At 51.9% G+C, this 24,675-nt stretch overlaps 2 protein-coding genes across 3 annotated transcripts in view; one reads left to right on the top strand and one right to left on the bottom strand.

Annotated features, from left to right (window-relative positions):
* CUNH7orf50 (chromosome unknown C7orf50 homolog) overlaps positions 1–24,675 on the bottom strand; it is a 122,134-nt gene that overhangs the window by 46,798 nt on the left and 50,661 nt on the right. The window lies entirely within an intron of this gene.
* On the top strand, positions 9,764–22,260 carry LOC103748708. Of its 2 annotated transcripts, none has more exons than XM_029555187.1 (3): positions 9,764–9,858; positions 11,507–11,646; positions 21,028–22,260. In XM_029555187.1, the coding sequence occupies exon 3, from the start codon at positions 21,048–21,050 to the stop codon at positions 22,017–22,019; it is 972 nt and encodes a 323-aa protein (XP_029411047.1). In that variant the 5' UTR covers positions 9,764–9,858; positions 11,507–11,646; positions 21,028–21,047; the 3' UTR covers positions 22,020–22,260. The 2 variants fall into 2 exon arrangements, with proteins under 2 accessions (XP_029411047.1, XP_029411048.1); XM_029555188.1 differs by lacking the exon at positions 9,764–9,858 and adding an exon at positions 9,860–9,875.

Raw genomic sequence — 24,675 nt, 5'->3', positions numbered from 1 at the left:
TTTTTGGTCTTTTTGAGACAGGGCCTCCCTGGATCCCCAGCTGTCCTGGAACTCCCTATATAGACCAGGTTGACCTTGAACTCACAGAGATCCACCTGCCTCTGCCTCCAGAGTGCTGGGATTAAAGGCCTGCACTATCACACCCCTGCAGTTTTGGTTTTATTTCTGAAGATCGTCTACAGAATTTCATCAAGCTGATAAACCAACAGTAGCTCAGATGTCACATATTCTGTGGCAGCTGCAGATCTTCAAGCCTTACAGGCCATAAAGGGAACTTGGGCAGATACACGGCCAGCCACACACTAGTAAAGGAAAGGCCACACACCTATCTGTGGCCTCTGGGGACAGGCTGAGGGTGTCTTCATGGACATTAGCTCCTACAAGCTCCTGGCACACATGGGAGGGGCTGTCCCAGCCACAGCCAGCCCTACTCTGCATACTATGAGTGCTGGATGATCTGAGAAGAGAACAAGCGACCACCAGGGAAGGACACTGACTGGGCAGACCAATGTGCAGCAGCAAAGAGCATAGTCTGGAGTGCCGCTGAGCACTTGCTTGCATGTGTGTGATTTTCCCGATCTCCACAATGTAGTCTACTTCAGCAAAGCCCAGGGTCAGAAGATTTCAAATCAAGCAGATACAACTTTAAAGCAAGACCATTCTCCATGTTTCTATGTTTTGTGTGTAGGCGTACACTTGGGCAGAACAGGCCACCTCCCATCTGTCAGTATGCTCGGCCTCACCTCACGGTCCTTCTCACCCTGGGGGTACACTGGGATCACAATTCTCTGATGTCTTCTCCTCCACAGACTGGGAAACCACTCTGAGAATTTTCTGGAAGCTTCAACCTTCCCACATGGAACCCAGTAGACACAGGGCACTCCTATGCCCTTCGCTAACCCCACCCCAGGGGCTGGTTGTACCGCTGAAGATACACAGGCCAGGGTGGGCTGCCCTTGACACGCTGGCCCTTTAATAGCACACAGGTGGCTCTGTGACCCTGGAAGACACAGCAGCCAGGCCTGCAGTGTGAGGTAGGCACTCTGGGGCAGGCAGGACTTCCTTCAGGTGTATGGAGGTTACATCCTCACACACACCATCCTATTCCTCCCCCAAATGTTCAGCTGTTGTACCCTGGGTGACATTAACTCCTTGTAAGCTTGCCTGTCCAACTCTGTCCCTCCTTGGGGCTCCTGACCCTGAATGTGATGTCACCAACACCTGTTCAATAGCTGTGGCTCCACTCGGCCAAGAAAGAAGCACAGTTCTGACAGCGCCAGGAAGCCTGGCCACACAGCTGGGCATCTGCACCCACATGATGCTCTCCCCAACAGCCAAGCTGTGGGAGTACAGAACAGGCAGGGGTTGAGACGGTGGGTGGAGCTGGACTGCTGCCTGCTCAGGGGACTATTTGGGCCAGTGGCACCTTGCCTTTCATCACTGTTCTGTGCTGTCCCCAGGAAGCAGTGCTCACTCTACCCATCTGCCTTTACCCCACCTCCATGCTGCTGGGCCCTGCAGGCTCATGTCACTGCATTAGTTACTCGTCTCATTGCTGTGACAAAAAGCCTGGCAAAGGTGACTTAAGGATGGAAGGGCTGTTGTGGTTTGCACTAGGCTAGGCAAGCAGAGATGCAATGTGCTGTCCTGCCCACATCCCCAGGGGCCTAGGGCAACTCCCTCTGAGAAGCATGGCTTCCAGGAGCAGGCAATGGCTGATCATAGCAGGTGCATCCTGTGGAGCCCCAGCATCCTCACTGCCCCAGATGCCCACATCCTTTATTCTTTCTGTCAGCCCAGTGTGGAGGGATCCCGTCACAAAGAGGACCTGGCCATTGATGAAGTACCTCTTCTGGTGTTCTGCCTACTTTTCTGAGTGATTTGAGGTTGTCCTGACTTATCCTGGACACCAAAGCTTACCTGGCTCTTCAGCGAGGCCTGGGCTCCCCTCCCTGTTGATCTAAGCATTACCACACACTGAAGTAAATAAACCTGGCAGGGGATCCTGAGGTGCAGGGGCCTGCCACACTCAGCCACTGACAACTGCAGAATGGGCACACCACCATGGCTGGTCATACCTCCATGAATGGTCAGATGGTCACACCTCCATGGCTGGTCATGCCTCCATGAATGGTCAGATGGTCGCACCTCCATGGCTGGTCATGCCTCCATGAATGGTCAGATGGTCACACCTCCATGGCTGGTCATGCCTCCATGGACAGGTGAAGGGAGAAGCAGATCTCTTAGGAGACTGCCTTTACAAATCCAGTCCAGGCTCACAGACTGCAGGGTGGGTCAGGGGAGCTGGGGGAGTATCCCTCAGCTTGGGGAACAGCTGTCAATGTAGCTAGAAGAGCAGTGACTGGTGGAAGCGGCCCTACAGAGCTTTATTGGTCAGGAGAAACCAACGGCACTGCTAATAATCTGCATAATAAAGTCTTTTCAAAGGAAGAGGAAGAGGAAGAGGGGTTTTGTAGGGTTCTAGAAGAGACCCACACTCTAACAGGTAGCAGGTGGTTGGTGGCGCCAACCATAGTAAAGTCAGCAGCAGGTAGGTGACGGGACCATACCAACATCTGAATTGCTCCATCTTTGAAGCATGTACACTCATGAAAAGCAAAACAAGCAAACCCCACAGGAAACCACAGCACATAGGTAGGTGAACTCCACTGGCTGAGACACACCAAGCCAACCAGTAACACGTGGGCAGGTGGTGACTAAGCTCCATGGTATCACCTGATACAGGTAAGAGTTGCCCAGCCTGGAGCAAGAAATGGAGAGGCCAGGTAGCCAAGGAGGTATTTCGGAACTTTCTAACTGTGAGAGCCAATCCAGCATCTAAACATGGTGCCTGCCCTGTTCTCCCAGACAGATCAAAGCCCAGCTTAGGTGATTTAGGTGAGCTTAGGTGATTTCCTGAAAGGAGCAGCCACACTGTGGCCTGACAGGCTAGAGCCAGTTCCAGCCCACTGGGGCAGTTTGAAATACCTTCCACAGTCTCCTGGGCTTCTGAATGACTGAAAGCTCAGGGGCCCTTTTGCTGTTAGACATGAAAGTGGCAGGGACCCTGAGAGATGCCCCATTGAGCACCTGGGTATGTGTAGATGCCCCAGTGAGTGAGGCATCTCTGTTTCACAGACCCAGCATGCCCCACGGTGGGCAATGCTGATGGGGCTTTGGAAGTGAGGGCAGCACTCTAAGATGGGTGGCCAACACCAGGAGAGGGTGCTCTGTGCCACCCCTTGTACTTAAACCTCCAGAAGGCAGGCACTGAGCAGGTTCCCAACATGGCTTACCTGCCCCTTCTGTGACACACGTCAGGACCCTGGACTTTTCTGACTCTAGTCTAAGAACATATCACAGCCTGGTCCTGCGGCTTCCTTCCGATGAGGGCTGGGTGAGCCGGCCTCCTGCCCCACAGTCCTGTCTGACGTGTGCCTTGTCAATTCAGGGAAAGGGGAAGACTGTGAAATACACCACTGCTGGAATGTTAACTACAATCACCACGCATTCCAACCCCTCTTCCCCGTGTGTGTGGCATGCATGTGTGTGCATGTGGAGGCTGGAGGTTGGTGTCAGGAATCATCCTTGATCATTCTTACACCTTATTCATTGAGGCAGGGTCTGTCAATCAAATCCAGAGCCCAGACATGGCTTATCACTCTTCAGATCCCTTGTCTCCACTTTCTGAGGACAGAATTCCATGGGCCACCACATCCACCTTGCATTTATATGGGTTCTGGGCCCTAACTGAGGTCCTCAGGATCATGTAGCAAGTGCTTTAACTACTAAACCCTCTCTCTAACCCCCACTTTGCAGCAGCTACTGACACACCCACACTTTCATAGCAGCTGTGCTCACAAAGAACCAACATGGAGATGGCCTGTCATCTGACAGGTTACGACGAGACTAGCATATATGCCTGCTGAACACAGGTTCATGCCTGAACACAGGCTCATGCCTGCCTGCCTACTCACTTCAACAGCACTTCACATCTCAACAGCTACAGATACCCTCAATACCCAGCAGCCTGACTCTCTGGGCCAGAGAAGGAGACACTAACTCTGGGCCCTAGAGGAACTCTGCAGGATAGAAATAGTCTCTCCCAATGGACAACTGGTTTTGCGGCTTCATGTTCCTGTCAGAACCCATCAGCCAGAACCCTGTGCCAGGATCTGTACACTGGCCGGGATGGACCGACCCTCAGTGTCTCCTGAGAAGGGGACAGGGATGGTCAGCCCCACATTATCACCATCACTGACGTCACAAGTCTTGGAAACACAGGATGAAAGCATCATTGCTTTAGAGCTATGAGCCCTTTCCCGTTGGACAGACTTGTTTCCAGCGCTCCCCCCAGTGGCTGTCTGTGGACCTTCACTTTCAGAACACACCAGGCATGCAGGTGGAGAGGGGACAGCAGGCCAAAGGGGGTGGCTGGCTGACAGATGCTTCTGCGTCATTGGGTGTAGCCAGCCAGCCAAGTCCAAAGTTCTCCTGCAATGGTTATTACCCCAAGAGCTTTGGAAGAGCACAGCACAGCACAGAGGCGAAGTATTCCTGAGCCATCCAACTGGATAGCACCCCAGGACACAGGGGAGGGAATGGGTCCCCACGGAGAATGCTCTGATGTCTAAGGAATTCTCACAAGTACAGAGATAGTAATGAGCTGCAGAGCATGAAGTTGGCTCCTCCACAATTCCCTTCCCATGATCTTAGCAAATGTGGAACAAGAAGTGAGAGCTGGTCTTTGCCACACCAGGGTAGTGCAGTGGGCCAGTGCCCAGACTCTGTCACTGGCCATTCCTTCCCTCTGCTATGGAGGACACCTGCAGCCAGGGCTGTTCTCTGGTAGCACTCTTGCCCAGGTCTCAGGTCATTGGCCTTTCAAGTCCCAGAGGCTGGCCTCTTGGTGCTTCAGCCACTAGTAGCAAAGACCCCGCATGCTCCTTCAGGGGTAAGGTGTGGTTCATCTGTGTGCAGGGTCTGTGACCTGACATAGCTAGGGCTGCAGGATGCCCATGTCACACCTGCTGTGGCAGAAACACTACAGCGGAGGCAAGAGACATTGACCAAGGCCCTATCCTGCAGCAAGGGGCTTGCAGACCCCAGGACATGGACTCTACTCGTTAGGTTCCAGTGTCTTGTGAACCTGGCAGCTTGTCAGGTGTTGTAAGTTCTCCTTTCCCTGTGGCCTGCAGGGGAGCTTGAGGGTCCTGGTCCTAATAAGTGTGGATCTCTCCAGTGGGTCCCTGACATCCCTCTTGGTCAGCCACATACACTGGTTCAAATCTAAAACTCCTGAAGACAATGGACGGAACATGCAGGCTCTCTGTAGTCATAGGAAACTGCCTTGACAAGCACTGGGCCCAGTGGACACGGTGGTGTACGCCTTTAATTCCATCACTCTGGAGGCAGAAGCAGGTAAATCTCTGTAAATTCCACACTAGCCTGGTCTACATAGCAAGTTTCAGGCCAGACTGGGTTACACTGTGAGACAGTGAGAAAAAAAAAAATTGACTGTCAAACCTGGGATCGAGACTCACCCAAGAAACAAACGTCAGGCATGTCTGTAAGGGAGTTTCTAGAGCCTGGGTGAACTGCAGAAGACCCACCCTGAAAGTGGACAGCATAAACCCATGGGGGGCTCAGGTCTCAGACAATAAAAAGAAGTAAGGGAGCTGAGCAGCAGCATCCATCTGTTTCCTGACTGTGGATGCAGTGTGATCAGCTACCTCACGCTCCTGCCACCATGTCTTCCCTCCATGAGGACCTTCAAAGTATGAGCCACAATACACTCTTCCTCCTGTACGTTGCTTCTTGTCAGATACTTGGTCACAATGAAAAAATTAACTAATACACTTAACAGCAGCTTAGGAGGCCCAGGTCACAGCTCATGTCCACATTCACAAGGCAGGCACAAATGCATACAAAGACACACCCTCCTTGTGGGGCAGGCTTGGGAAGGGGGTGATACAGCCACAAGTGTGAGCGTAACTTGGGACTGTGCTTGCTGAGGGGTCAACATGCTTGGGCTCACATAGTGACTTCACTAAGATTCTGGTATCCAACTCCAGCTACAAGTTTAGTGCAACTGCCTGTTAGCGCCTGTCAGCCCATGGCTAGGAAGGTAGACAGACAGCCACAAAATAATACAGTACCCCCCAAACTTTTCACTAAAAGAGAGGCAACTAAAAGGGCCGAGAACAGGATGGAACAAGCCGGCTGCCCTGAGGCTCTGAAAGCATAGGCTCTCAGGGCTGGGGAGATGGCTTGGTTGGTAAAGCACCTGCCTTGCAAGCATTAGGACCTGAGTTCAAGTCCAAGAACCAACATAAAAATACCAGGTATGGTGGTGAGTGCTGAGCTGGAGACAGGAGGGTCCTGGGACTTGCTGGCCAGCCAGCCTGGCCTAACTGATGAGCTGCACACCAGTGAGAGACCCGCCTGAATGGAGCTCCTGAGGAGGAAACCAGAAGTTGACCTCTGGCCTCCACATACATGCACAAGTGCATAAAAAAACCAAAAACAAACACAAACCAAAAACTCCTAGATAAGCTCTCTAGGAAAAACCAGTGGCTCCATAGGGAAGCTCCTATCCCAGTAATGCAGGGCTGTCTTGCAGCAGGAAACCAGGTGGAACTGGAAGACCAAGCACTGTGTCAAAAGCACCCAGTCAACAGCACTCAGGAGCAGGTTAAAGGCCCCCATGGCCCAGATCTGCAACATTACATAAGACTGAAAAATTACAACATGCTGCATTAAAAACCACCCAGGAGTCTACAGCAACACACACCAAAGCAGCAACGGGCGGAAAGAAGGCAGGTGAGGATGGAAGCAGAGATCCCCAAAGCCCCGAAAGGGCCCTGGCAGTGCCTACTCACTCTGGATTATCAAGGAAGAAGCCAGGTATGGTGGTACATGCCTGCATAGTTCCAGCCCTTGGGAGACTGAGGCAAGAGGATGGCAAATGCCAGGCCAGATTGGCATGCCCCTTTCAAAGAAAATCAAAATGAAACAAATAAAAAATCATTAAGGAAGGAGGGTTGGGGATGTGGCTTGGTTGGTAGAGTACCTGCCTAGCATGCGCAAGCCCTGGGTTCCATCCCCAGCACCGAAGAAACAAAGCATGGTGATGCACGCCTATCATCCCAGCAATTGGGAGGTAGAGGCAGGAAGATCAGGAGTTCTAGGTCATTCTTGGCTACACAGTGTTCAAGGCCAGCCTCAAATCCTCAGAATTCTGAGAAGTGTTTGTGGCTGTCACCACACAGCCAGACGATCACACTCAACAGTGCACTGGGGACAACAAAAGGTGGTCAGCAGCCCCTTAGCAGTCCTCAGCTACTGTGCCAGGCAGACCCTGTCTACAGAACTTGGTCTTGTTATGGAAAAATTCTTCAAACAGCTAAGAGAGCAACTATTTACCCAACAGAGAGTGAAAAGTTTTACTCTTTCTCATGCATGAGGTCCCTGAATTAGCAACAAAGAGGTAAAGATGGGAATTAAATAGGCATTTCAATGTCATTTATGACTGGCACCTGGGCCCACTTTGATGTGCCATGTTAGCCAGGAAATTCCTTCTTGGGGCTGGAGAGATGGCTCAGCTGTTAAGAGTCCAGCACCCACATGGTGGTTAACAACTGTCCGTAGGGGAATCCAACGCCCTCTTCTGATTCCGAGGGCATTGCATGACACAGGTGCATGTACATACATGCAGGCAATATACTCATACACATAAAATAAAAATTAAATAACAAAATATTTTTTAAAAAGAAAATGCCTTCTTGAATTCACTTGGTCATCATAGTTTACAAAGTAGATATCCCAAGCATGGGTCAGGACATCTGCCGCCTTTTGATCTACAGCTAGGCCAGACTAATACGGGTTAGGAAATCGGTCAAACAGTCATTGCAGTTTACCAAAACAGATACCACTGGCAGCAGAAGTTTAGATATCTGACACATTTGATCTACACTTTTCTTAGACTAATTGGACCAGGTGCCTCATTAAGCCAATTGGTGAACTTTCCATTTTCTTAAGTTTCACATCTTTATCAGCAGTTAGACATGTGAGTGGAAAACGTCAGAGCTTCAAGATATTAGAGTAATAAAACATCACAGGTTGCATTTTCAAGATATCTACCTTGTAAGTAAAACAAGGGGAAACTTCAGATGGCTTAAGTTTACAAGGACATTATGTAAGAATACATTACAAGAATATAATTTATGTCCAGCCCAGGACAGACTCCAGCCATGGCCCACACACAGACAAGACACAGACTGGCTGATGCAGGGCACATGTGGCTCAGACCAAAAGAGCCACTCCTTAAGCAGTGCTCCTGTGTTGCTCTAAGTGGGGAGGAAAGGCAGAGAGCTGAGCAGCACTGCCAGCCAGGAGGTGGGAATTGGAAGTCGGGAGGAGCCCTGCCCAGCCTGGCCCCACCCAGCCCAGTGACTACTGCTGCTCCAAGACAGAAAAGCATTGGATACAGTACCCCGGGACACTCCACAGGAGCTGTAAGCTGAGGCTGGATCCACATTGGCCTTGCAGCCCTGACCTGAATCCAGTCTGGTTTCCCTGTATCCTCACCATGGAACCCTTGCTACCTACAGGTCCCTCTGCGGACCTGTTCCTCCAGATCCCTGGGCCACCACGGGGACTAAAGTCACGCACAGGCCCCTTGCCTTGGCCAGCATGAGGGCAAGACACCTCCTCTGAGTCTCTAGCTTGCTGAATCCCTCCACATGTTCCTAGCTGTCAACAGCATGATAACTACTAACTTCTAAAGTGTGGGGTCACATAGTAAGGCAACTGGGAAAGGTCAAAAGAGGGACTTTAAGAGGCCCCAAAAGAGACATGCATTTGCCACCCTGTTGAGATTGGGGCCATGTGCACCATTTCATACAAGAACCAGCAGCTGTGCAATGGGGCTGCTAGTTACTCTGCAGACTTTCAGGGTGGGGGCAGGATTTCAGAGAAGACTATCTGCAGTGCATCCCGGCGGCCATGCCACATAGCAGCTCAGACACAGGGACAACACTGCAGCAGCCTCCAGGTACAGATGGGTTGGGGTAAGCCTCTAACCAGCTGGAAGATTAAGCAGCGTTCGTAATCAACCCTGCAGATCCACCTAAACCAACCTGTGATTGATTGATTATTTATTATTATTTCTTTATTTCTTTATTATTTATGTCCTTTTGAGACAGGGTCTTCCTGTAGCCCCAGATAGCCTGGAACGCACTATGTAGAGCAGGCTGGCCTCAAACTCACAGAAATCTGCCTGCCTCTGCCTCCCAAGTGCTGGGATTAAAGGCATGTGCCACCACTGCCCGGTCTAACTGTGTTTTAAAATGGAGACATTATAACACACACCTCAAAGAAGGCTATGCTCTTAAACTGTAAAGATGAGCCAGCAGGTGTGGTGACACACACCTTCAATCCCAGCACTCAGGAAGCAGAGGCAGGCAATCTCTGTTCTCTGTGAGATGGAGGCCAGCCTGGTCTATATAGTTCCAGGTCAGCTTGGGGCTATAGGGAGAGCCTGTCTCAAAAAGACCAAAAAAAAAAAAAGTAAAAGAGGAGGCCAAAGTCAAAAGGAAGCAAAGGTCATTACTGTTGACAGAACATGAAGTGATACAAAGGGCTGTCCTGTCTGGGGCCCCTGGCAGCCCCCTGCCTTCTGGCCTTTGCCTTTTCTGAAGATGACGTGTGGCATTTTGTGTCTGGCTTCTCCCACAGGAGCCACAGGCATACCACACAGGTGTGCTCAGACTAAGGACCAGGAATGGGTCCCCAGGAAGAGCACAAACCTCTTCCAAAGCATGGAGACCCTGGAGAGACATCTGTGCCCTACTGCAAGTGAGTGGCCAGGCCAGGTCAGGGTCCCTATCCTACCTCCATGTCCTGCTCAGTTCACCAGGGGAAGGCTCAGGCACCTGCACAGTGGGGCAAAGCCTGAGGCAAAGGGAGGCTGGACAGCAAGCCCATATTGTACACCTCTCCCAACAGCATCCGATCAGGAGGCCCGAGACTCATGTGGCACTTTGGTGAGCCAGAGGTCACTCACTCTGGGCCCATTCTGGGGAGGGACACAAAACAGGGAACTGTCAAAGGTCATCAGGAAGGACACAACAAACAGCCACACTGAGATTTCGGTCAAGTACAAGAAACACCAGAGGTGGCCCAGAGACAAAATGGTAGACAGCAGTCCTGTGTGGCCCCATCAGCCTTAGACCATGACCAGGGCTGTACTGCACCATACTCACAGCTAGGAGGAAATCCACAGAGGGCTGGCCGGGCAATGTGTGCTGAGAGTTGCCTTCCCCACACAGCAGGAAGGAAGGGGACAGGGGTGACTGTCCTGGAGCAGGGGCCCTGGGATGAATGAGGCCATCAGTCATCACGGCCCCCTCAGACCTCTCTCCCCCAGAGTCAGAATATGGTCCCTGGGGCAGCATCTGACATTCAGGACTGCAAATGATCTCTAGAGAAGGCCAGGTCCCACCCGTTTAATGTTTTTTTTTTTTTTTTTTTTTTTTTTTTTTTGGTCTTTTTTGAGACAGGGTCTCCCTACAGCCCCAACTGTCCTTGAACTCACAGAGATCCGCCTGCCTCTGCCTCCTGAGTGCTGGGATTAAAGGTGTGTGCCACCACACCAGCTTGTTTAATGGTTTTTTAATCTTCATAACAGCAATGGCACACCCAGGAACCACCCAGAGGCTTGGGCAAGGCACCTGGGATGGTTCTCTTGCTGGACTAGAGGCTGAAGGAAGCACAGGGCAGCTCAGGGCTCGGTGCCATGTAGACAGCCTGCAACATAAAGCGAGCTGCAAAGGGATGAATACATATGGTGGGGCAAAGCCAGTGCACTGTACGATTCTAGCAGGGCTGCCCCAGGAAAAGCTAGGAGACAAGAAGCTGCCCCTCAAGCGTTCCCAAGTCCTTTTACCTCTATCTGGCTGGGGTTCTCCCTTCAGAATTTGGTGCCTCGGCCCAGGACTCTTCCCAGCCAGCGCTGCAGCCTCCTGGGCAAGGCTGGGTAGAGAGAATGCTGGACACCAATAAGCCGACGTGCCTTCTGGCAGGAACTCCCAGAACTGCTCACTCCATATGATCCCCAAGACACAGTTCTGGCCACTAGTGTGCAGGGCTGTAGGGGTCCCTAGTGTCACCTGCCATCCACACTGGAGTGACAACTATCCTGGGTCACTCGGTGTCAGGGACAGAGGGGCCAAGTAGCTGGAGCTGTGTGGTAAGATTCCAGACGACTTCCTTGCACAGGTTGGGAGCACTCCTGGCTGGGTGGGGTTGCAGCTCCTATTTTAGGTTGCAAATGTCCCTGCCTTCTGGGAGGGAAAGCTCTGGACACCCTCACACTCACACACGTCACTCTTCCACCTCAGACATAGGTATGTTTGGAATCTTGAGTCACATGGCCCAACCATATTCTGCTTAAACACAGAGTATGTGGTTTGGACAACTCAGGCCAAGTCCTGTTTTTCTTTAGGAACTGTGGGTGTCTGTGCCAGCCTTTTTGGTGAGCGCAGAGCAACGGAAAGAAGACTAGACAAGTAAAGCAGATCCCCAGCCTCACAACAACCTCCCACAGCCAACGGAGCCCCGTGTGGACCCCAGGGCCTGGCATAGGTAAGCACTTTGCTATATTCTGGCAAGGAGGCAGACCTGCATGCCCCTCCAGGCCTCCCACCTATAACTTACCAGTGGATGCAGGCAAGGGGCACTCTGTAGCTTTGGAAAGTTTCTGTCCAAAAACCATTTCTTTATAGCACAGGTCAGTTCCATTAAGTAATGAAAATCCTAGTCTTTGGTGTGCTGATGAGGGTATAGCCTGCCACACTTCCTCCTGAAGGAAAGGTCCATGGTGCCTCCGGTCAGCTCCCGAAGTGGAGTGGAAAAGGTCCACAGAGGGTCAGAAGACACAGCTAGTATTGGCAGAGCTGCCAGATTAGTCACTACAGTGGATTTTCATCTTCGGATGAAAACAGAGAAGGGCCATCGTGGCAGAACATAAAGAACATTCTAGAGCAGGCACATCTGGAATGTGTGTGTTTGCATGGGGCATGAAACCTAAAATAGAGGATTCTTTGGGCTGACTACAGCAGGGTGGGGCGGGAGCCTAGGCATTGACTTTCCTATTCAGAGGGCGGTGGCAGGCAGGGTCTGGGAGCGAGCCCTTGAAAACTGAGACCAAACTTCCCAAGGCAAGTGGGCTGGCTGCCTCCACACAAGGCCCGCTTTGTAATCAATTGGGGCCAGTGTGATGTTCCAGACATGCATTCCTGCAACCCATGGCACTGAGAGAGCCACTACCCTGATGATGCCTTGCCCAGGCAGGTTCAGCTCACTTCCCAAGATCTCCATAAAGATGCTCCTGATGGTGCTCTGCAGTGTCTCCCAGTGGACAGAGGGGACACAGCTGTGTGACACTGATGGCTCGCTGGCCCCCGGGAGACAAGATCTACTCTTTCAGAAACAGTTATGAGACAAAGCCTTTGGTCCTGGGAAGCAGACGGAGCCAAGCGCCCTACTGCCCTCTGCTGCAGCTCACCTATTTGGTTCTGGCTGGCCAGAGACCTTCCTGCAGGGCACACCATAGGGGCCTGGAGTGCATGACTGGCCAGAAGAGCCAGGAAGACCTAGAGTAGGAGGAAGAGCCAGCAGGGTGGGCAGGGCCTGCCGGGGCCATGTGGGGCAGGCTGCTGGGAGAAACCACCAGGACAGAGCAGCTCCCTGAGGGAGAAAGGGGACCCTTGTTGTCAGAAGTCCTTGCCAGTATAGCACAGGCCAATCCTCCCACGTGGTCATTGCTGGGTTACCAGGAACAGCAGATACCAGGGATGCATAGAGAAGAGAGGGTCGTATCATGTGGCCCCCACCATTGTACCAAGGTGCCCTCTCCTCAGCAGCTGTGCACAGCCTCACAGAATAACAGTGAGTGAGGGTCTTGAGACCCTCATGAATTGAGACCACACAAGGCTACAAAACACTAAATACCTGTCCTGGTGACCTCTCACTAGTTCAGCTCTGCCCTGTTCCAGGCAGCCACATATAGGAAGGCTCCACATCCTGCTGTGTATCTGGGAAAGTCCTACTTGGGGGGAAACTACAGATCTCCCTGCTTCCCAGGCCACAGCCATAAGCATTCAGGCTTCTAACAGCCCTGAGTGGCTATCTAAACTACTGGCTCTGAGGACAGCTGAGGGCTTCAGTGGCACATGGCCCCTGGTGACAGGGATGGACAACTCCACTGTGCAGGGTAGCAGTGCCAGCCCTAAACAGGGGTTCAGGTGGGCTTGCTCCTCAACACTCCCTGTGCTCAGCCTTTGGAAGAAAGAGGGTGGTGTACATAGCAAGTGTGAGGCAGTGGGGTGGCAGGCCCCCAGAGTGCAGAAACCTCACTGGGCCAGGTCTCTACCATCTCCTGGTCCATCCCCCCACTCTCATCTTGGAAGCTGATAGAGGAGGGGGCTGGGAAAACACAGGCCTTAACCACTAAGAGTGCCCCTGACACTCCCATTCAACATGCAGCTGCTGGGGAACTGAGTGTACTGGGGTTTCTAGATGGAAGGTACAGAGGATGCTAGGAGGCCTAGTGTCAGGGTCTGATGCAGGAGGGCTCCATCCTCTTGCTCACAGGTCCACGGAGCTCCCACTCTGTAGGAAGCACGTTGTGCCCATGAAATTTGCAGAAGGCCAGGCAGGTCCTCTGCCCACTGGATTGGAATACCCACTGTACACAGTACACAGGGACCAGGAGCTCTGCCGCTCCTAGAGGCGTGTGGCTGTGTACACAGTATCAGTGTGCTTACACACATGCTTGTGTATGCATACTGTTGGTGTGTGCCAAGATCTATGTATATGTGTGAATGTTTGCACATGCCTGTATGTGTGCACATCTGCATGTTGCTTTTTGTTCATGTGTGTACAAATGTAAGCTTGTATGTCAATGTATGCCTGGGTGCATGTGAGCATGGTTATGTTTCTGTGTGCCCAGGTGCATGTCTAACCTGGTATGTGTACATGTACATTTGTGTGTTGGTGTGTGCCTAGGTATGCACATATGTGCATGCATGTTTGCAGGCCTGTGCACCTGACATGCACAAATGTATACAAACACATGTATGAGACAAAGGCACATATACCTCCTCTGGAAGGTTTCAGAAAAGCATAAAGGGAACTGCTTTTATCTTACCCTAATGAGGTTATTTTTCCAAATACCTGAAGCAAGTATAGAAACAGACAGCTGTGGGACCACCAGGGAAGGGTAGGAGAGGGGAGCTGCCTGGGCACTGGTGAGGACAGACAGGCCCACACTGCCCACCGTGTCAGCCAGCACATCCAGCAATACCTTTCCAGACCCATGGGCTGGGATTAATCTAAGCTCCTCTCCAAGGTCACACCTCTGTGCAGTTGGCCATGGCCTGAAATGGGACGCCAGGCCATGTATGTGAGGCAGACATGGTGACTCATCAGCAGATCAGCCCTAGTCTGCAGGCACAAGAGACCAGACGGAAACATTTACAGAGCCAAAAGGCCAGAGGTGCTAGAAAGGCTGAGTCCTGCCAGAGGGAGGTGGGGCTAAGACTGAGCACAAAACAGAGCCAAGAGGGAGCACTGCAGAGCCTGCACTGAAGCCCACCACCCAAGGCAGCTCCAGCCTTCTGTGCACCCACTTTGGACTCAGTTCCTGGGCTCCACTTTCTACCTCCTAAGTCATACAGGCATGTTTATTGGCCTCCTGTGTTGGGGACACAGCAAAGCTATAATTTCCCAAAGACTCAACTGAGACAGATGGGACTGCCCTGAGAGCTACAGAGGCAGTGGGGCACTGGAAGACCCTCAAAAGGCCCAAGCCTCTGCCTGAGTACGCTGAGGCCACTTCACATGTGAGCTACAGGCATACAAGGACACCCTGCCACCTGTGGGTCACACCTGAGAATCCTGACCTCACAGTGTTATGCTGTATCTGCATGGAACAACTTGAGCTCTGCTGTAAACATCTGTAAAATAAGGGCAGCTCTGAAGGGTCTGTAAGAGTGAACACTCAGAAACAGCTCCCCATCCATGTGGAAGGGCTTGGGAACCACAGATACAGCCCCTTTTCAAGCCCTCCCTTCTGTCCCCTTCACAGCCATAGCCTCCGCAGGCCCACCCTCTGCTCCCCCACCTTCTAACTTCAGTGCTTGGTAAGTGAAGAGGCCACACTTCCAGAATCCGTTCTGAAAGACTATTTACAGAGTGACAGCCAGGAGCTGCTGTTCAGACCACAGCATTCTCAGCCGCTAGCCTCAGGGAACTCCCAGGGGACACAGATGTGACCTTGGCAGCCCTTCTAGAGGGCTTGGGAGGGTCCCAGTGCCCCAGGTTCTCAGCCTGAAACACTTCCATGGAGTGTTCATCCATCCCTTTTCCAAAGCACCCTAGGCTCTGCTGGAGTTAAAATGCAGGTTTTGGTGGGAACACAGGATGGCACAGCTACACCCCTTGGAGATGTGCACTGGAGAAAAGAAAGTGTGCTTGCACTTGGTGGCATACTGAGAGCAGCAGCAAAAGAGCTGCTGGAGCGCAATGTGACACCCTCAGTCAGTCCAGCACTGTGTGGACTTCTTAGTGACCAGGAATGACAACCAGTGCGGCAGGCAGTGACAACCTGGACTCATGATGCCAGGGAGGCAAGGCACCTCACATACACAAGAAAGCCAGGTATGAAGGCTACACACACACACACACACACACACACACACACACACACACACACCTGGAAATGTCGAAATTGCAGCAGAGAAAACGGGTAAATGGTAGCCAAGGCTGGGTGCCAAGGACTGTCAGTGAGGGAGCTGATAGGCTCACCGCATGTAGAAACGGAAGTCCAAGTGCGTTATCAGCCAAGGAGTACTCTAGACAGCATCTAGCTTGATGAGAGAGCACTGTGAGCCACACCCAGGCTAGCCTCCCTGCAAGATCCACTGTGTCTCATCCTCTCTCATCCGTCTTGCTGGCTCTTTGGCTGACAACAGAAGAAGGGGGAGTTAAGGGACTGTCGGGGCTGTAGAGAAGCTCAGGATACAGGGTGCCAGGAGAGGGCAGCAAGAGGCTATGAAGCGAGGAATAGACTGTGGAAAGTTTGGCTGTGGAGCCTCAGTGGCCTTGTCAGGTAGAGTGTTGGTAAAGGGGCCAGGTAGTCCCGTGAGCAAACAAGCTGCTGGCCAGGTCTGGGCTTATAAGCAGGGCAGGATTCTCCTGACCTCAATCAGGACAGGGCTGCAGGTGGCAGGAAGGCATGAAGGTGTGCCAGGGCGGTGATGGCACAGAGAGGCTGGCCCTAGATGGGGTGGAAGGTGCCTGGCTATTCTTTCCGTAGCTGGGCTCTGCAGGACAGGACTGGGGTGCTCTAAAGGCCAGGGAGCAAGCTCATTTGGTCTACATGGAAGTCCATCAAGGGACAGAAGCACAGGATGGCACTTTTCTGAAGCCCCCAGCTTGAGCAGGGCTGTGTGCAACACAAAGACAGCAAGAAGCAAAGGCCCCAAGTCTGCCTGCCAACCTCTGAGGGACCACCCTTCCTTCCCTATCCCACGCCCAGCTGGGAAGGGGGCTCTGGTGCCCACCGTACTTAGAACACTGAGACCCAAGAGCTGAAGGTAGAATACCACTTTGCATGCAGAACAAAGGCCGGGAGGACGCCCGGGCTAGAGCTCTCAGGACCTGAGCAAGGTCCTAAAATCCTGGGTAGCAACCGGCAGCTGAGGACCAAAGAACCTAGTCTGGGCTCAAGAGCAAGTTCAAACACAGTCCTGGTCACTCAGCTGGGAACCAGAGGCTTGCCACAGTCCAATAAAGACAGAGCTGACTGCTGGAAGCCAGAAGGGCCTTTGGTGATGGATGTCCACACACTGCCCAGCAGCACACCACACACCCAAGCGGCTGCGGAGATAGATTAGCCATCTGCTGAGAAGCTCTGCTTCCTGACTGTGGTCAGCGATCACAAGGCAGCTTCCCATTCCACTTGATGAGCCGGATTCCAAATTGTTTCCTCAAGGGCCAGCCATGACTTTTCATTTCCACACCACTGGCTCTGCAAGTGCCAGCAGGTGGAAGCCATCATAGCCTCTGCTTGTCCCTTCAGACTGAAAAAGAGGAATATACTGAACTCAGAGAGAGAAGTACAGGCTGACCAGATGTGGGAAGCCCAAGCCCTGATACACCACCTGCTCAAGTCCAACATGGTGGCACAGGGCCAGGAGCTTTCCTATTTCTCAACTACCCAGAGAGGACTGTCCTCTAGGATCTGAAATGTGATAAAAAGATTAAACGGCAGCAGGGTGTGGTGGCGCAAGCCTATGATTCCAGCACCCGGGAGGCAGAGGCAGGCAGATCTCTGTGGGATCAAGGCCAGTCTGGTCTACATAGTGAGTTCCAGGCCAGCTGGGGCTACAGGGAGACCCTGTCTGAAAAAAGAAAGAAAAAAAAAAGATTAAGTGGCAAGGCGCAGTGAGTGATGCGATGGCCTGGGTGGGACTCTGAAGCCCAGAACCTGAAAGACCCTGGACTCCTGCTTCTGAAATATTCACTACATGCTCAAAATCAGTTTTAAAAAATATTTATGAGAACAAAGAACTCAGGGCTGGGGAGACAGCTCAACACCTAAGGCATTTGCAAGAGCGTTTGATGCTCAGCTCCAGAAGATCCAAGTTCAGTTCCCAGCACCCACAGTGGGCAGTTCACAACTGCAAGTAACTCCATCACCAGGGGATCAGATGCCCTCTTCTGGCCTCTGCACACACACACCCAACCCCCATACATATAAGTATAAATAAAAACAAATCTTTCTGGCAAAGAACTATTGGCAGCTGATCACTGCTGGGTGAGGGAGAGTTGGTCTTCCTTTAAGGGAGTGACGCCAGAGGCTGAACAGGCTCCAGTGGATGAACACACACCGAGGGACATTTGAGTATATAAACATGACTCGATAGGCCTTAACATATGTGACAAAATGCATGAAGTCCTGTGAGCGGACTATGGGGGGTGGTGCAGATAAGGAAGGAGGACTAAATATAATAAAGATGTATAAAATCCAATAAAAGCATATAAAATAAATACATAAATCTTTCTTAAAAAAGAACTAAGGGGAGGGAAATGTGTGAACTGCTAAAAGAAAAAGGAAGGGGCCGGGAAATTGGCTCCATTGGCACTAGGGTATGAGTTTGATCCTAGAAGCCATGTAGGAGTGGGACTCAGTAGTATGTGTCTGCAATCCCAGTGCTTGGGAGGCGGAGACTAGAGGAACCCTGGAGCTCGCTAACCAGTCTAACTGAATCTGCAGGTAAGACCCTGTCTCAAAAAATATGATGGAGAGCGACTGAAGAAGATGCCTGACTTCAACCTTCTATATGTGTACATAAGGATGGATGGACAGATACACACTGACAGAGAGACAGACAGACACAAACACCCCCCCAAAAAATTTTATTGAACGATGATGAGACATGCAGACATAAGGCATCCCACAGTCAGACTCCATCAACCCAAGAGCTCTGGCCGACAAGGGAACCCCTCTGGCACAGCCAAAAAGGGACACTGACTTGGATGGCTACACAGAGCCACTGCCATGGTCGCTGGGGACTGGCCAGGAACCCCACGCCTTGGCACTGGGGAGCCCTGGTGCCTCAGAAAAGGAAAAACAGAGGCTCTGGAGGAGGATGCTGTCATTTATAAGTCACTTCCAAACTTAAATTTCTAGGTGACACCACTGCCCCTGTTCAGACATGAGCAAGATGGAAATTCAAAGATACCTGTAAAGACACCAAGGAATGGCAACCTCTAAAAATGCTAGGTCTCTAAAAAGCTACAATGAGGCATTTAGGAGCATGGGGGAGGGGGCAAGCAAGCCTGGCCTGGAGTCTGTCAGCCAGAACCGGGAACAAAGAGAGGGAGCAAGGTTCGGCTCCCACAGGCAGGGAAGCTGAGCGGTTCCTGAGCTGATGAAGCCATGAGCCCCAAGTGGACAATCAAATCCACTCTAGAATTCTAACCGTGGAAAAGCCATCCCATTTGGGGATGGGATTTGTGGCTGCAGATGCCCAAGTACCTGGAGGTCAGGTCTACCTGGGAGCCTTCTACTTTTTTGTTTTGAGACAAGTACCTCATAGGCTAGGCTAAGATGGCCAGGAAGCTCCAGGAATCCTCCCGTCTCTGCCCGCCATCTCAGGTTACAAGCGTATGTGCCTCTGCATCTGCCCAGCTTTGTACATGGTTTCTGGGGATTGAACTCAGGTGCCCGTGCTTGCAAGGCAAGTGCTTTACCGACTGAGCCATCTTCCCAGGCCCAGTCACCATGTTTCAGACAAGCAAAGATGGGAGTTTCACCAGCAGCAAACACTGAAGGGTATTCTCTGAAAAAAACTCCACAAAGGCACTTGAGGCAGAAGGTGAAGGATCCCAGATGAACCAAGGAGGAACGAGGAGCAGTGGTAGAGGGCACCTAGGACTCAGCCCTGATTTAAGCGGCACAGAGCTGCTGTGAGTGACAATTCAATCCAACAGGGGCCAAGGCTACATGTGGTTAAAATCTGCAGGTTCAAGACTCCCAGAGGAGGGCAGTTACTCCCTACAACCTGAAGTTGGTTAAGATGTTCTAACAGGTACCACCTAGCATACAGGGCAATGTATTGTCTATGTCTGCCAAGGGAGATGCACACATGTGCAAGTGCAAAAGGTGCCTGACACAGCAACTATGAAGCCAAGGGCAGTTCTAAGGCAGTGAAGAGCTCACACATCAAACATCAGCCCCGGCTAGTGAGATGGCACAGTCAGTAAAGTGCTTGCTGGTCAAGTATGAAGATATGCGTTTAATTCCTAGAACCCATGTTTTCAAAAAAAAAAACCAAAACAAATAAACAACAACAAAAACCCAGGCATGGTGGCTTGTGCTTGTAATCCCAGCATCAAGGAGGTGGAGACAGGGTGATAGATCCCTGGAGATCACTGGCCAACCAGCCTAGCCTATTTGGCTAGACCTATGCAAGTGAAATGACCTGAGTTTCATCCCTGGAACTCATGTAAAACTGGAAGGAGAGAATGGACTCCGCAAAGTTGTCCCCTGAGTCCATAAGAACACTGTGACATGTGCCCCTGCCACATGCACACACACACACGCACACACAGACACACACACATAGAAACACACTCATGCACCCACACATGCCTTTCTGTGCACTGTCCTGAGCCCATCCAGACCTGTGGTCCATCTTCAAGACCAAACAAAACCTGGCTGCTGGAGGCATACCATTACAATTATGGCTCCACTTTTATTGCCTTCGATTCCTTTAAATAAACATTAATACTATTTCCTAGCCTCCACTGCTACTTAGTTTATAAAGAAGGGAAGGGGCCATTTATATAGAAACAAAATTATTTCACTGACCAAAGATGGGCTGGGAGAGTGCTGGGTCTGTCAGCATGGTTATTTAAAACCCTGCCCGGGAATTTACAACTATAAAGTGATTCCCAGCCCAGAGGGTGGGATGCCTTGGCCATCCCAGCCTCCACATGCCACCCCAGTCTCTAGAAAGAGGTCCCTACAGAACTCAAGACTGGCCAGAATCTCCCAAATGTCTCAGGGTTGAAAGGCAGATTTCAAATGTAAAGGCGTGCTCTGTCTCCTGGGAGTGGCCGGAAGCTCTGGTGACTCAGAGCTAGAGCTCCTACAACGCCATTCCCGGGAAGGCGCCAGCTGAACTCTTCAGAGGAGACAGGCCACTGCCAAGAGCCACATTCAAAGGCCACTGTTAGCTGCTGATCGGGCTGCTCTTGCCCAGTGCACCTCTCAGAAACAAGATTGCTGGAGATACTTGACTCTGAGCCCCATACCCTGGACACCCGGGCTGGGTCCTAACATTCTCCCTGCACCCACCAAGGCTAGCCACCCTCTAAGAACACTGTCCTTTGGGTAGCACGGTTCCTCACTGGACCAGACCTATGACCACACAGCATGTGCTTCTATTGCAGGTTTGACAGCTCTTCTGCAGATGGATCCTCACAACATGTCCTGGGTCCGCTACCCGAGCCATGTGTCCCCGGCCGTGGAGGATGTCATTGCAGCACAGAGCATCATATCCAGGTGTACACATGTGTATATCATTGTGTGTGTCCCACTGAGCCTGGCAACGGGGCTCTTCAACCTGAGCGTGTTCATCCGGGACCACGTCAGGCTGGGGGCACTGGACAGATTCCTTTTGGGCCTCACAGTCACTAGCATCGTGGTGACACTGCTGTCCCTCAGTGCCGCTAGCCGGCCCGACTATGTGCTCACAACCAATCTGGGCTGTGGGGCACTCTCTTTCTTCTCCAATGTCTGCTATTTCACCTCGCAGTACCTGCAGGGAGCCATGCTGGCCCTGTCCCTCCTGCCCGGATCCTTGGGCTGTCGGCTCTTGGCAAGGCCTAAGGCAGGCCTGGCTGCCATTGGGGGCTGCGCTATCTGTAGTTCATTGATTGTGGTGTCTCTGCTAGGCACATCTGGAGAGCTGCAGAGAATCACCATGTGCCAGGTGGACCCACTGACTGCATGGCCTGAATATGAGATTGTCAAGTTCAGCCTGGGCTTCGCACCTGCCCTCGGTCTCCAGCTGGTACTCCTCCTCCTGTATGCCACCTGGCGAGCTTGGCGAGTGGCTCCTGCCCAGAGGGATGCAGCCTCTGGGTGCTGGGTGGTACTGGCTGTGGCTGTCATCACATTTGCCTGCCGACTCTTCTACAATGTAGCACTGCTGAGGAGGGCTGGGCTGAAGCTTCGGAGGGATGTGGGCTCCCCCAGGGAAGAGCTGCTCATGAACCTTGCAGAGCTGGCCTTGTTTGGAGAGAGCTGCATCAACTCAGTGGCCACCCTCCTCCTCCACAAGCCCTGCAGGCTCGCACTGCTGGGCCTCCTTGGGCACCTCACCCAGAAGTGCAGGCAGGGGACAGACAACAGTATGTCCTTGAATAGAGTGGGGGGCTAGGCAGGGCCTGCCTGCTGGCATGAGCCATGCCTCTTCCTGCTGTTCAGGCAATGGACCTTACAAGGCCACATGGGTTTTGGATGGTGCTTAATGAATATTAGCTTTCTGGTGTTCCATCACCTGTGCAAAGCAAGATGGGTCCTCTCTCCAGCTAACAGTCACCTCCAGGGACCCTCAGGCCAAGAATGCCAGGACATGGTACAGAGGTTGGTCACAGACCCGTGGGTCTGCCAGCGGATGTCCTGATTATGACGGCATCGAGAGACCAGTTGTCCTCTCTCCAGCTAACAGTCACCTCCAGGGACCCTCAGGCCAAGAATGCCGGGACATGGGTACAGAGGTTGGTCACAGACCCGTGGGTCTGCCGGCGGATGTCCTGATTATGACGGCATCGAGAGACCAGTCTGCCTGCTGGTTGCCATTCTTGTTCCCTAGCCCAGTCCAGAAGACAGGAAGGGCATCTTGTAAATAAACAGTATTCACCTAACACTTTTGTATTGGCTACTTATTCACTTTATAGCCACATACATTTTGGTCCTACGCAGTCTCTGCCTCCAACTGTGAGAAATCAGGCAACAGAACTCTACCAAAAACTTTCTTTAGGCTTACCTTAAAACACTGTCACTGTGCTGGGCGTGGTTGCCCACGCCTTTAATCCCAGTGCTCCTGAGGCAGAGGCAGGCAGATCTCTGTGAGTTTGAGGCCAGCCTGGTCTAGATAGTGAGTTCCAGGACAGCTACAGCTACAGGGAGACCCTGTCTCAAAAAGACCCCTCCCCCACAAGAAAACCTGTCCTCACTGGGGTAGGAGAGGCTCAGCAGTTATGAGCATGTACTGCTCTTGCAGGACCTGAGTTAGTTACCAGCACCCATGTCAGGTGTCTCAAAACTCCTGTCTGTAATGCCAGCTCCAAGGGGACAGTACCTGTATTCACATGCACATATCCCACACAAATACACACAAAAATAGAATCTTTTAAAAAATCTGTCATATCCACTGGGGTGTTGAGATTATCACCCACAGGAGGAAGAGCACTGAAACAGCTGGTTTCCGTCAGTGACAACTGTCACAGAGTCTTGCTGCTGAAATGAGACCTGGTAGGTCGAGCCCTGCGCCCAGGTACTATGGTGGCTGCTGAAGACACATTTCCCAGTGTTGGAGGTCTGGTCCCCAGTGCGGCTGCATCAGGGGCTTTAAGAGGTGGGGCCTAGTGGACAGTCATTCCAGGCCCCTCCCTGGCATCTCTAGGCTTTTCCAGTCTCCACCAAGTAGTCTATATGTGAGCATGCGCTTGCCACAGCCCTAGCAGTGCCCTCTCAATCCCCTCAGCACCCCCACCACACCATCAGCTCCCCCATCACCCCAGTAGCTCCCCAGGACTCCATCAGCTCCCCCAAAATCTCAGTGTACCTCCACATATGACTCCACCCATTTCCGCAATTCCATCAGCTTCCACCACAGTTTTATGAGCTCCCACAATGATTCTGTCTGCTCCCACCAGGATTTCTTCATCTCCTGCCAGGATTCCATTCACTCCCACTAAGAGTTCTCCATGTGATATAGCCCAGTCAAGGGGCCTCACCAGAGACTACATTGGCAGGGCCACCTGATCTTGGATTTCCAACCACTTTAACTGTGAGCTATATAAACCTCTTTTCTTTATGAAACACTCAGTCTCAGATATGTTGCCACAGCAAAGGAAAACTGACTAATATATTCACATTCCAAGCTTTGTCTTCTGGCTGGAGAGGACACTAACTGGCCCTCTTGAGGCAGCTCTGGGAGTGGCTCAGGGTACAGCAGCCACCCCTAGACTGTCCTTGTGGAGCCTCATTCCACACACATTCAATGTACCCAGGGTTGAGCCATCCGGGTTTTAGGATCCTCTCTCCAAGTGGCACCCTCCTCTTCAGTTCTACATCCCAACACTACTGACTCACTCAGTCTCCCAAATATCAAATCTCTGTCTCCTCCACCAACCCAGCTTGTCCCGCTTGTCTTGGATCCCCTTCCTGTGCTGTGGACCAGGCAGGAGGCTGGTGAGGAGGGCCTCGATCTGTCAGGACCAAGTCTGTTCCTGGTCCTCCGGTGTTGAGAATCATCCTGTGCTACATTTGGCCAAGTTTTCAGTGGCTCATGGCCAGTTCCCTCACGTTCGCACTCTGCAGATACAGAAATCCGTTAGCTTACAGCTACCCTGTCATGTCAGAGGCCCACAGCTTAGAGCAGACAATTTGGAAAAGGCTCTGTGTGCTTGGGCTCCTGGGGGATGTGGCCATCCCAGGACTAGGGCAGGGCCAGGCCAGAGCTAGCTGCAGCTCCCAACCACAATGAGGCCTCAGCATTCCAGTCCAGGAGTAATTTTAGAAATGCAACCACAAAAAATGTGTTTGTGGTTCTCAAACAGTAGGATCCTGGTTTTTCAGTTGTGCGTGTGTGTGTGTGTGTGTGTGTGTGCTGTGTGTCAGAAGACAATACTAAGTATCATTCCTCAGGAACTGTCCACCTTGTTTTCTGAGACCAGGTCTCTCACTGGCCTGGAACTCATCAATTAGGCTAGGTAGGTTGGATTGCAAGTTCCAGAGATCTGCCTGTCTCCACTTCCCAGGGCTGAATTATAAGGGCATACCACTACACTACACCTGACTTTTTTTTT

This window comes from Nannospalax galili, unplaced genomic scaffold (genome assembly GCF_000622305.1).
Source record: "Nannospalax galili isolate Female #2095 unplaced genomic scaffold, S.galili_v1.0 scaffold664, whole genome shotgun sequence".
In the NCBI taxonomy this organism is placed as follows: domain Eukaryota; kingdom Metazoa; phylum Chordata; class Mammalia; order Rodentia; family Spalacidae; genus Nannospalax; species Nannospalax galili.
The sequence above is the reverse complement of the archived record's forward strand: the minus strand, read 5'-3'. Positions and strand labels throughout refer to the sequence as shown.

What these genes read in the sequence shown, in the direction of transcription:
- LOC103748708 (XM_029555187.1), top strand. Translation starts at nt 21,048, where the DNA reads ATGGATCCTCACAACATGTCCTGGGTCCGCTACCCGAGCCATGTGTCC.